This window comes from Ammodytes marinus (genome assembly GCF_949987685.1).
Source record: "Ammodytes marinus genome assembly, chromosome: 8".
Taxonomy (NCBI): domain Eukaryota; kingdom Metazoa; phylum Chordata; class Actinopteri; order Uranoscopiformes; family Ammodytidae; genus Ammodytes; species Ammodytes marinus.
The window spans coordinates 7,503,535-7,516,086 of record NC_137212.1 but is presented as its reverse complement, the minus strand read 5'-3'; the positions used below and the strand labels follow the sequence as shown (position 1 = coordinate 7,516,086).

Below are 12,552 nucleotides of genomic sequence, written 5' to 3'. Positions count from 1 at the left end.
GCCAACATTTTAATTTACACATCTGTTTTTTTTTGTTGAGAAAACAGATGGGAATAAAAGCACACTCTCGTCCACATGATTTAAATCTGTTTTAACCAGTCACAACTTTTTAGTTTTAATAGTATATGTACAGATACTACCGGATTGCTACTCACCGATCTGTCCTGAGACCTCGTCACTCGGACCGTCTTTAACCTCGACCTCTCCTTCTTCTCCGCCCTGTGAGATGGAAAGACAGAAAAAACACAAGATATGATAAAGTGACATGGGACATATAAAGATCAATGCTATACAGGGAGTATACACGCAAAAATAAATAGCCTGAATCTGTGCTTTTATTAGTTTGTTTTTCAGACAAAGATTTAAAATGACATTTGACACAGGAGAAGGTATTTAGTGGCAGGTAGGGAAATACTTTAGCGACTATGGCATGTTGATTTTTTCTGGAGTTTGTGGTGCTCTCAGCCTACAGTTATTGTTCACAGTAGAATCAAACGGGTAAATATAAACTCTATTTTCAGAGTACTCTAATCCACCGATCTCCCTTTATTTTTGGAAGTTTAAACCTGTTATCACAGTAGCATCATCTTTTGGCATCCGTTAACTGTAGAACTACTTTGATTTCACAGTCAGAGCCTCAGATCTTTTCACATTGAGAAAAAAAAGCAATTTTTGCAGCAAGTATTTTTGGATCTATCTTGTCTATAAGCAGCACTATGAGATTAGAGAGAGAGAGAGAGAGAGCTGATTGAATTGGATCTCCCAAAATGATGTTAGCAGTCCAGAGCATGTTCATATTCACTAATCCAGATGGGCTGTGATTACCTTATAGCAGAGGGATGAGAGGGAGACAAGACTAAAATACCTCGGCCATACGGTAGAAGGGTTAGGGTTAGGGTTAAAGGACATTTTCTGCACACAGAGGGTCTGCTTGCTCCTGCTAGTTGCACCTGCTATGTTTATAATTTGATCGGTTACTTCCTGCTTAGGGCCATTTCCTGTTGGTGATCAAATTCGACAACTGAATGTCAGCAGAAGTCAATCTCCTGTGCCTGTTAAATCCCCATTTTTCTCATTTAGGCCAAAAAGCCTATTCATACAAAGTCTTACATTATGCAGCGTTTAGCCTGCAAATAGCCAAACAACAGCCAGTAAAAACAGACCAGACATATCAAGGTCTGCAGCAGAAAGTACAATAATAACAAATGAAAAAAATAAACGTTAGACTGCAGGCTATTCTTCAGTTGTAATCCCTGGCGGCAGCTCGGCCCTGGAAGGCTTTTTAAAACCAAACAATACCTTCACAACATAATGGTTACACTATCGCCTCGGCAAACAAGCTGTATTTGGTCCTTATTTACCCGCAATCCTGCACTCACTCGCTCAATATCCTTTTTTTCCCCTGTCAAATAACATGATTCAAGTATCATTTTAAAGCAAAAAGGTCCAGTTGTTTTACTTGAGAAGGAGAGGAGATGGGAGGTGAACAAGGAGTACTGACTTTAGGAGATCAGAGGAAAGTGAAACAGCTGATTTAGCTCATTGCCTTACACAAGATTCATACAATAAACAGTGTAATGCCTCCGCTTCATCAACACTCATTTACCACCAGCTTTCAAAGCTCTATTATGTAATATTATTTATTTATCTTATCCGCAAAAACTCACACTTCCTAATTCAAGAACAGTTTTAATCCTTGTGCCATGAGAGAACTTAACTTCTAACCATAACTAGTCAGCAGGGTCCGTGCAATATGTTTTTGTTTATATACTTATTTGTTCAGTCTTTTATGTGTCTGCATTTTTTATCATCCACTTGAGCATTTTTTATTTTGTTTATACACTGTGCAGTAAAAGCATTTAATATAATGTAACTGAACGCCTCCTATTCTAATATCCAAACCTCTTGTGGCTATATTTTAATATCTTTAATACCTTTTTAAAACTTATAATATGTTCAGTCCGTCTTCTACTAATACCGTTATTCTATTATCCCTTGTGTAGCTCTCCACTGAGCGCTTAGGTTTGGTGCAACGCGGCATGCATTTATTTCCATTTCCAACAGGTCTAAAAGGGTACCAAAAAAAGCGAGCTGAGCGGTACCCACTTTCTCAAAATTCTCTCTCTCAGCCTTTATTCCATCTCCTAATGTTATGAGTGCACCACTGTCTCCGACCCTGTACGACTATCTCTAAATCCCTCCCATGTTCCATTTGCTCACTCCCACTCTTCCAGTAATCCATCTTTCACTCATTCACTCGCATTTTAACACTCCCTCGCTTTCTCTCCTTCATCTCCATCACTTTCCACACCCCTCGCTCCCTCTGTGTGTCTACTTCGTTAACTAAGACCTGTTCTAAATCATCTCCTACTCCCACCTCAGGAAAGCTATCAACAGCCGTCTGTCACCTCCTGGCACATCTTGGCTAACAGCAAGATTCTATGTGATGGTGATGTTTGCAGTGTTATGGAGCAGAGGTGGAAGAAGTACTCAGCATCCGTACTTAAAGCTACAGTGCTTAACTTCTGTTCGGTATAACTTCGGTTACCGCGCATGGATTTGATTCCTTCTGCTGTGTTTTTTTGAATGAACAACTGAAACATTTCTTGGGGCGCTTCTTGGGATTTTTCCTGCGCCTTTGTCTGGGGACGACAGCAGTTTGTAAACACTGCCATACTAAGAGCTTTGCGTCGCTGATATAGGCTTAATCAACTTTGTGTGAACTCCTTTTTGACGATGGCATGAATGTAACAGACATTCATTTATATACAATACAAAATGTACGCACTATAGCTTTAAGTCAAAGTAAGAAAATTCATTTGACGAGTCGACCATGTTACATCCAGACCCCTGTGAACACCTACCTCCTGCGGCTGGGGATGACTCCTACTTCGGGGCAGTTTGGCGGCGGGGGGCTGAGGTGGCGTGCGGGCCACCACTCCTCCTCTCCAGCACTGCTCACATGGAGGATGTCCCCGAAGTGAAACGCCAGCGCCTGATTGGGCGCGCTCTGATCAGTCGCACTGCCGTCATAGTCGAACAACGCTCTGCAGGGAAACAGATCACATTAATGCAAATGTAATCAAAAATGCAACTAGCTGCAGGGGGGAAGGAACATACATGGTCTGATATTGACTAATATTGATGAAGACATTTTTCTTATTTCAACTCAATGCCTTATATTAACACACATTTGCCCAAGTCTGTGTTACAATCTCACACATTGTACATATTCCCCTTACAGTACAAACATTGGTACATACTTTAGTCCATATTTTGTGCATTCCATCCTATCGTTTTATGCCTGATTGCAAATATTTTTTAATGTTGTTATCGTAAACACATAGGGTTTTCTCTAGATAATAAGATATTTAACTTGTTATCTTAAATTTAAGACATTTTATACTATAATGAAGTCTTTATGATAATTAACTTATCACAAAATTAAAAAAAACTTGCAGGCAGAGCCGTTTTCTCAGGATGCTTTTTCACATTTCTATATCTATTAAGCAACAAGACACAATACAATAACTGATACAACAGGACAGAGAGATCTGTTGTAGTAAATAAGAGCCAAAACAGCTGAGGACAGCTTTCATTTTGCTTCATGACCTTGTGTGTGTGTGTGTGTGTGTGTGTGTGTGCAACTGTGTGCATCTGTTTGTATGCCGCTGTGTATGTTCTATGTTCTCTGTGTGTGTGTGTGTGTGTGTGTGTGTGTGTGTGTGTGTGTGTGTGTCTGAACGGTGACTCTGCATCTATGTGACCACAGTTTTTTAAACCGGTCCTGAGGGAACAGTGAAAAGTAGGCCAGCAATACGTGTGTGTGTGTGTGTGTCCGTCGTGTGCGTGTTGGTGTGTGTGTGTGTGTGCGTGCAAAGGAACTAGAGCTGAAGTAACTGGCATCCCCTTAAGTCCTTGCCGCCTTCATCAATAAAACAGAGCGAGAAGAAGAGAAAATCAGACACCGGCGTAGACATTCAGTCTGACATTAGTACAGAAAATAAATAAAATATTCCTCATGTCATATTGATGTTTGATCAAAGGCAATAAGAGGAGACTTCCACACAGGACTTTATATATTAGACTGGAGAGAAATAGGATCTAATGGGCAGAAGGTCGACTCTCGAAATGGGATTTTATTGATCAGCTGTGGTGTCACCTAACCTGTCTAAAAAAAACCTGCAGTTATTGTTTTTCACAGTCAACATGAGAAGTGTGTGGCCATTACATCAGATAAGACTGGAAAAATTAAATCATTTATAATAATGGATAAACGTATTGAGATGTATTAACAGAAACCAAACAATGGAGTTTTTTTCTCCAGTATACAGGTATGTTGTTACCCAATAATAATTTTTTATTTAGTTGGAAAAAAAAACATTCGGTCCAGTTACTGATCAAAGGGAAAAAAACGAGCAAGAAGTACTCCAAAATAAACAAGGAAAGACGTGTGTTTGTGCTATACAATGATTTTGTGCTAAAATGACAAATTATCTAAGTTTTGGGAGCTTTGCTGTCATGAATAATTTTTGGATATTGTTGGATACAGGAAATAAACAGCAGTTTTCATTGTTAGGCTCCAATGTTTTAGCACCTGACTTATACCTTTGCTGACATTATAATTGCTCATACAACCATTATGACTATGTTGTGAGGCTGTAGATTGTACTTTACTTAGTTGTGTTTAGTTCACCATTGCTTTTCTATGCAAGATACATGCTCTAATTAAATCCAAATACATATTTATTCATTTTAAACTATTATTTACATGCTAAAGTGCCTGTTCGTTCAGCTGACCTTATTACACTGATTGTTTTCTAGTAATACTAGGCCACATGTAGATGTAACTCCAAATCAATTAGCAGCTCTCATGTATTACACTCGTTTTAATTCCTATGTGGCAACCTCTGAAATCTAATTACTGGCGTGAAGTGAACACCACTGTGATTACTGCAGTGTTACAGTAAATAGCCTCTGGTTGTTTTCTTACACTGGCCTTTTCCCAGTGAGAGCTGTGGAAACTTTACGGCATTACATTCTATGTTAGGCTTGTTTATTCTGAGCACAGCCAGCAAACCTACTGCAGTTAAACTTTCTCACTGCATTCTCATATAAGATTACCGCATACATACAGACACCATATTTCAGAGCAATATATAGTTATTTAACTCTTCTTTTATATATGATGTGTGTTTATCATTGGTGATTATAAAACTGTACATTTGATCAAATATGATATATACTCAGAAAAGCCATTTGAAACAACAATATTCAGTTACGAGAAGCAAATGTCCTGGTGCATTCTGGTTACTTAAAACGTTTGGATATGGACATCTGCACCAGAGATGGCAGATCGGTATCATGTTTCAGTGCCCTTCTTACAGTCCCGCAAAAACCCAAAGAATGCAACAATGTTTAGTTATAAATCCACTGATGAAATCTGCAATAGACAATAAGCACAGCGACTGAGTGTGGACCTTTTAAAAACATAATCTTTTCAAGCTAATAGCACAGAATACCAGCTACACAAATAAAGATGACATATTTTTGGCACTGATAATCTAATTAACAGCGTATACTGGGATTTACAGTAAGCTATACAGGTGCCTTTCTACGTGGATCCAAGCACGATTACAATTTTGAAGGCGAGCTTTCGGGCTAAACAATGTGTTTGAAATGAAATGAGGTGTATAGGGTGTAAAACAAGAAGGGAAGAGGAGAAAAACAGTAGGGGAAGACACACACACACACACACACACACACACACACCTTTTTCTCAAAAGGTCGTCGTACATATGTCACCTTGCTACAATGACATTTCCTCTAGGGAAAGGTTAGCCTGTGTCGCACACGCATACAGTACAAACACCCCACTGTGCATGCACGCACGCACACGTACATACACACGTACACACACACACACACACACACACACACACACACACACACACACACACACACACACACACACACACACACACACACACACACACACACACACACACACACACACACACACACACACACACACACACACACACACACAGGGTACTGTATTTGTACATGCATGAACACACACAGCAGCCCAGAGCAACAGACACCCCCAATCTGTCACCCACAGACAGCCTCCCCTTGACCAATCAGTAGCCCCAGTTGGAGCACTCCTTTTTTTAATATTTGATGCTGATTGGTTCTTTATGGGCTCCATGACGACAGTGATTTATTATGTGGGTTGTCAGGGGTTACTACATTATTCTATATAACCTTGAAAAGATCCAGGCCTGATTTTGACAGGACATTGTGGAACGTTGTCATGAAAAGTCATTACCATACAGAGGGTGTCACCATGATTGTCTGACGTGCACATTTCCTTATTATAATTACACAGTATATAATACCTGCAATTACACTGTCATGTATAGAGCGCTCTGTATGATTAGTAGTACATTATGCTGCCAGCGTGGCTATGGGCATCACACTGTGAAGCTTTCAACTGCTTTGGTCCAGACTGAAATATTTAAAAATGTACAGAACAGATGGACATTAATGATATACAGGAAACCACCAGGTTGAAATATTCAAACTTTTCTTCTTTGGTTTATGACCATATACATGCCAAACTATTAGTGTTGGTCTTGTGTATTCTTGTTTTAGGAATATTTTCAAATTGTCTATGTTGAACATGGTAAAATATATATCTGCTTAAAATCAGTGTATTACCATTTCTACACTGGTGTAGTGAGCTAATGTTGGCATTCATGGTTTAGGATTAGGGTTTTATTTCTCAGAATTGATTTTGAGCAAAAGAACCTTTACTTGAATACTGCTTTTTCTTCCTGTGTGACTCACTGCAAAATGATATGAAGCAGAATGATCTGGTTGACCTTTGATATTTCATGTGGAGACTCAATAAGGAGCTGCCTTTCAATTTGTTTGGGTCTGTGAACTCAATATTTTGGTTTTGCTCTATCGACTATTAGATCAGTTTTCTAAAAACAAGCATTGATCTTTATTATGTGAAATTGATTGTGTTTTTCCTTATTTTTGTGTAAAATAATCTCATGCAGCCACATGTCAGTAGGCCTATTATCTGAGCCAGGGCATCCTAAAATGGATTACAGTTTTATCATTATTTTTTTAAACTAGTGCTTTTCAGAATATCAAAACAGTTATTGCATAAACATCATAATGCAGGCTTTTTCTGTTTTCATCCAATGAGCGGGGAACGAGCCATTTCTCCCCACTTTTAGCCCAAACTAAATGAAAACAGTGGGTGCACTCATGATTTATGCTAATGATAATCACGCCTATGGGTGAAAATTTCAAAATCTAAAAAAGGGTGACGGCAAGCACCTGCAATGTAATGTTTCCTGGTGTTATAGTAGTAGGTCGTTGTGTGTTATTACAAAGCATTGTGGGTCTGCTGGCTTTGACACTAAGAGATTAAATGGAAAGAACATTGAAAATATAATCCTATTTCAGTGACATATTCAATTAAAAACAACCAGTTTAAGTCGATCATGCAGCTTGTTTCTCAGTGAGTCGGATTAATCTCAGGCACCTGTTGAACTACAGATCCCGCAGGGCAGAATGTGACCTTTGGCCTCCAGCTCCTTGTACATAGTATGACCCTCTGCTCTGACTGTGAGTCAGCGTGTGTGTGTGTAGGTGTGTGTGTGTGTGTGTGTGTGTGTGTGTGTGTGTGTGTGTGTGTGTCTGTGTGTGTGTGTATGTGTGTCTGTGTGTGTGAGAGAGAGAGTCTGTGCGTGTGTAGGTCAAGGTAAACCTGCCCTGGATGCTGCTGCTTTTTGCTTGCAGCCCACACGCACACAGTTCAGGTCAGATGTTACTGTCATGCATATTTCTTGTCAGTTTTAGTTTTCCTCTATCTAATATTTTAAGTTTAAGAAAAAACAAAAATCTAAGGAGATATTACCAGCACAAAATATCTGTGTCCATGGTTAAAACACTTCTTTGATCTACTTTGAGCTCCTTAAGATCTTTTGCTTCCGTTTGTGCATAAGACTGAAAATGAAACACCATTTCAAACGATGTTGGGCTTTTTGAAGCCTTTACTTACACTTACTTACTTATGTTATCCGACAGGGAACTCTTTGGTTTAAATAGTCAGAATTACTCTCAGTAATAATGAATGAACATTTTTCTCCCCCTTTTCTTCAAACCTGTTTAGAATGGGCAGCTGTTCTCATGGGAACAGTTAGATCTGAATGTGATTTAATGTGGTGTAATGTAACCCTCCTCTAGTTAAAAGCTGAACCCCTCACACAAGTCCAAAAGACAGTAGTCACAGCGCACCCTTTCTCCCTCTCTTAAAAATAAATAAATAGAGCACTGTTGTCATCCATGGGTAACATATACAGTACATAATACCAACAAGACAAACAATACTTGAATGAATTCATTACATTTAAAAGACTGACAGTGACTGCTCTTGGACGACATGTTTTTCAGTCGTAGCCTCAAAGGTTGAATCGACGATTGTTGTCAATATCACTTTTACCCCTACCCTTTGTTTACATGCCAGTTTACAGAGCATCTGCTGTGCATTTACACACGATTTCAGCACATGCACAGTACAGACAGGTAGCGGATAGACTGATTTTTACAGATAGGGATTTTGACAAGAAGCGTTCCCCAGAATCGCTGACTCCACCTTTAACTGATACGACCTTTTAAAAAAAAATGTCCCCTTCTTTCCTTGAGGCCCGACCGGTGGATTTCATCACTAGTGTGTCCATTAGCTCTGCTTCCCTCTCCTTTGTTTTCCCATGTATTGAATTCCCCCAGAGCTTCAATGTGACTTATCTTAACCGGGTGAGGCAGCAGCGTCTAATCAATATTTCAAAGGCTGTGATTCTAGTGACGAAAAAGCATCTTAAAAAGTGCAGGTGACTTTAGAGCTGACACTGCTACATGCGCTCTGCAGAGGAAAGTGGACACGGTGATTCAGAAAAGACCGGACATTGAGGACAGGCAAGGACGAGAATGACACAAGGACAGAGGTAAACACACACAAACACACACACACACACACACACACACACACACACACACACACACTGACACACAAACAAATCAAAGTGTTTGTGACTTAGACAGTATTTGCCCTACGATCTTATTGTGATTTTAGATGCGATATCCTCTCTCTCAGCATCTCTCACACAGACACAAAGACGTAGGGCAGACAGGTAAGATAAGACCCAATAGTAGTTGTGTCACGCTGAAGGACACTAGACAATCAGTCACCTCTGTGTCCTCTGTGTGTGTGTGTGTGTGTGTGTGTGTGTGTGTGTGTGTGTGTGTGTGTGTGTGTGTGTGTGTGTCTTACCTAACGTAAAGTTGGCGTTTCTGTGTGGAGCGGAGCGATGTGGAACTGGAGCTGACGCTGCTGGTCATCATCTGTTCCCTCAGGTCATGGATCTTCGCCTCGAAACGACTGTACTCTACACAACACACACACACACACACACACACACACACACACACACACACACACAAAATACAACAGACATTGTTAGATTTCACGTAAAAAATATTCTCATACCAAATGTTGAAATACCCACAACTTATCGGATCCACGCTACATTTACACGCTACCAGTTACTCCACATTAAAAGCAGATGAGTGACTTTGTGAATTTGTGTACGCTCTGATCATCTTAGCTCAGTGGTTCAGAAACCACATTATAGTTCGTAAATCAAAGAATAAGAGCAGAAGCATGTACAAACACAGCTCTAGGGGAAGTGAAGCTTTATGCACATTTCCTTCAAACGGCCTCATTACACTAAGTACAAAATCCACTTTGAGATGTGAGAAAAATTGCAAGAAGTTTGTTTACAAACACACAGGCAAATCTATTACAGGCGCACACAAACACACACACACACACACACACACACACACACGTGATCATGCAGACTTGAGCATTGATTGTCAATGGATTCTCTCCAGGCATAATTCAATAGTCTGTTTGATCTGAACTCAGACTCGGTCCATGTCAATATCATCATAAGCACACCCATTTAGAAAACCATCCACACACACTCACTTGAACTACTTAGAATGTGTGTTTACGAATCTCTTCATGCAGGATGTTCTATCAACAATGTGCATTACTTAATTGTTTTCCCCCACACATTCACCTATTGAATGTATGAAGTGCTTTGTGATTGGTCAATTGTTCCTCTAACCTGCATGGAAAGCCAAAGGGCACAACATCTGACAAAATTGAATTGCTGAACAAAATCGTTATGTAGTATGGATTTGGAAGTCTTAAACAATCAATGTCTTTTAGTCTTTAGGTAAGGCAAGGAAAGGCAATTTTATTTGAACAGCACATTTCAGACACAAGGCCATTCAAAGTGCTTTACAGAAGCAAAATTAAAATACATGAAGTATAGAGCACACATTAAAAAAGCCAATGAAAAACATGAATAGAAATAAAACATACTATAAATAAAAGCAATAAAAAATAAATAAATAAATAAATGTAATTAAAATGACAGGTTAAAAGGGAAACAAAAAAGTTTTCAGACCCGATTTAAAAGAGCAGAGTGTTGCAGCAGACCTCAAGTCCCCTGGAAGTTGGTTCCAGAGACTGGGTGCATAGAAACTGAAGGCTGCCTCTCTTTACCATTTCCTACTTTCCTTCTTTCTATGGTAAACCTCTAATTATTTTTTTGGTTTGATACGTTTAATGCACTATTACAGTCTTTTTCACACAGGAAAACATACTGTTAACATGTGCTGGTATACTGGCAGCAAGATCCTAACATAGAGAAAAAGTGCTGCTCACTCAGCCCAGCTCCATGCATTAGATTTTAATCACCAAACATTACGACACATTACCCTGATGAGGACAAAGTGTTGAAGCGATGGTGATTAAATGAAATGCATGGAGCTTAGATGGAGTGTGCGGTACTTTATTCTCCAAAGCTAGACATGCAGTATATATCGACACATCAGACTCCCTAAGTGTTCTGAAAAATCGGCGAGTCTGCACGGAAAACAAGCGAGTCACATTATGCATGCACACTGCGTTCGCACAGTGACGTTCAAGCGACTAAGCAATCGCATCATGGCTGCAGCCTTTTCATGGCGCTATAAGTCAGTTAGCACACATTAGCTCTTTGGCTTGAAATTGCAACTAACCTACTGGATACACACTGACCCGAATTGAAAAGTAAAACAAACGGAAACACAACAACCTAACAACTGCAACCCGCAACATGTGACATCTGTCCCTCACACCTGTGCAAATTCACAATGCGCTAATGCATGCCAGCGTGTTTTACTGAAATACAACAGTGCATTTTATTCAAACAGCACTTTCAGTCCAACTGCCAGGAACCAAACGTACTCACATCTCACTTGAATGACAAGTAGTTAATTGCGAGAGAGCAACCGAATTGGCCAATCGATGCAAAGTGCAATGATTTGTTCATACACTCAGCGAAGCAGCCATTGTGCTTTAGTAAACTCCTGCTACATACTGCTGCAAAAAGAAGACTTTACTTTGTGACTCATTATTTTCTAGTAGTTATAAAAATGTCACTGTGCCTCTTTAATTATAAATGTGCATTATTTATAGAAACGCACAGAAGTGGAAAAAACAAACGTGTGCTCTTCGGGTGATTTTTAGTGTTCCTCCTGCATAAAATAAAGTAAATATATATAGTTTTCACCAGCCAACTGCTTTCAGGAAAAAGACAGTAAATTGTGATTTTTCTGATTGCGAGTGGCTGAACAAACAGCAGATACGTGTGCAATAAATCCTCACTGTCTGTCTCCTAGTCCTCCCAACACCACACAGCTTCCCAGAAACCTTTGAAAATAACACTCGGATGACAACGCCGCTGGCAATAAGCCCGAAAAAGCCCTTCTGAAGGATGTCCCTGTTTGTGTGTATGTTTGTGTGTGTGTGTGATTATGTATGTGTGTGTGTCTGTCTGTCAGAGCGTGTGTCTGAACCATTACTGTGGACTACAGAATCTAATTAACCCTGAGTAATTCAATCATTCTGGAGGTACACACGGTCATGCACCCACACTATACTGACAGAAACATAAACACACACACACACACACACACACACACACACACACACACACAGAGAACAGTATCTTCCTGACTTTTTATTCCCCCTATTTCTTTTTTCAATTCCTTGTTTACTTCTCTACACTGTCAAAAACCAGCCGACAACTCCCAGATCTCAGCTCTGATTTCCCCCACAGCGTTCATTAATCTGACACGTCGGCAACAACTAAACTGAAGTTAAAACGTCTCAAAGCAAAAAGAAAAATCTGAGATAATTGAATTACCGAAATACTCAGATTAAAACAAGACATCAAGTTTCTGGCAAAACGACTTTGACGGATTGGATTTCTGTTCCCAAGGACACACACACACCACACCTCCTCCATGGGTCTCTCAGTACAATTTCACCTGCTACATTCAGTGCTGCAGGAACCAGGTTTGACAATGCAGCACTTCACACGGGATCATATCACCCCTATTTTTGCTGAAAAT

General features: G+C 39.8%; 1 protein-coding gene across 1 annotated transcript in view; it reads right to left on the bottom strand.

Moving 5' to 3' along the window:
- LOC307254386 (disks large homolog 4-like) overlaps positions 1 to 12,552 on the bottom strand; it is a 99,329-nt gene that overhangs the window by 5,594 nt on the left and 81,183 nt on the right. The window contains exons 15-17 of the mRNA XM_080032762.1: positions 9,353 to 9,467; positions 2,865 to 3,047; positions 104 to 219 (exon numbers count right to left, since the gene is read on the bottom strand). Coding sequence (XP_079888888.1) covers positions 104 to 219; positions 2,865 to 3,047; positions 9,353 to 9,467 — 414 coding nt within the window. The remainder of the gene's footprint in view (positions 1 to 103; positions 220 to 2,864; positions 3,048 to 9,352; positions 9,468 to 12,552) is intronic.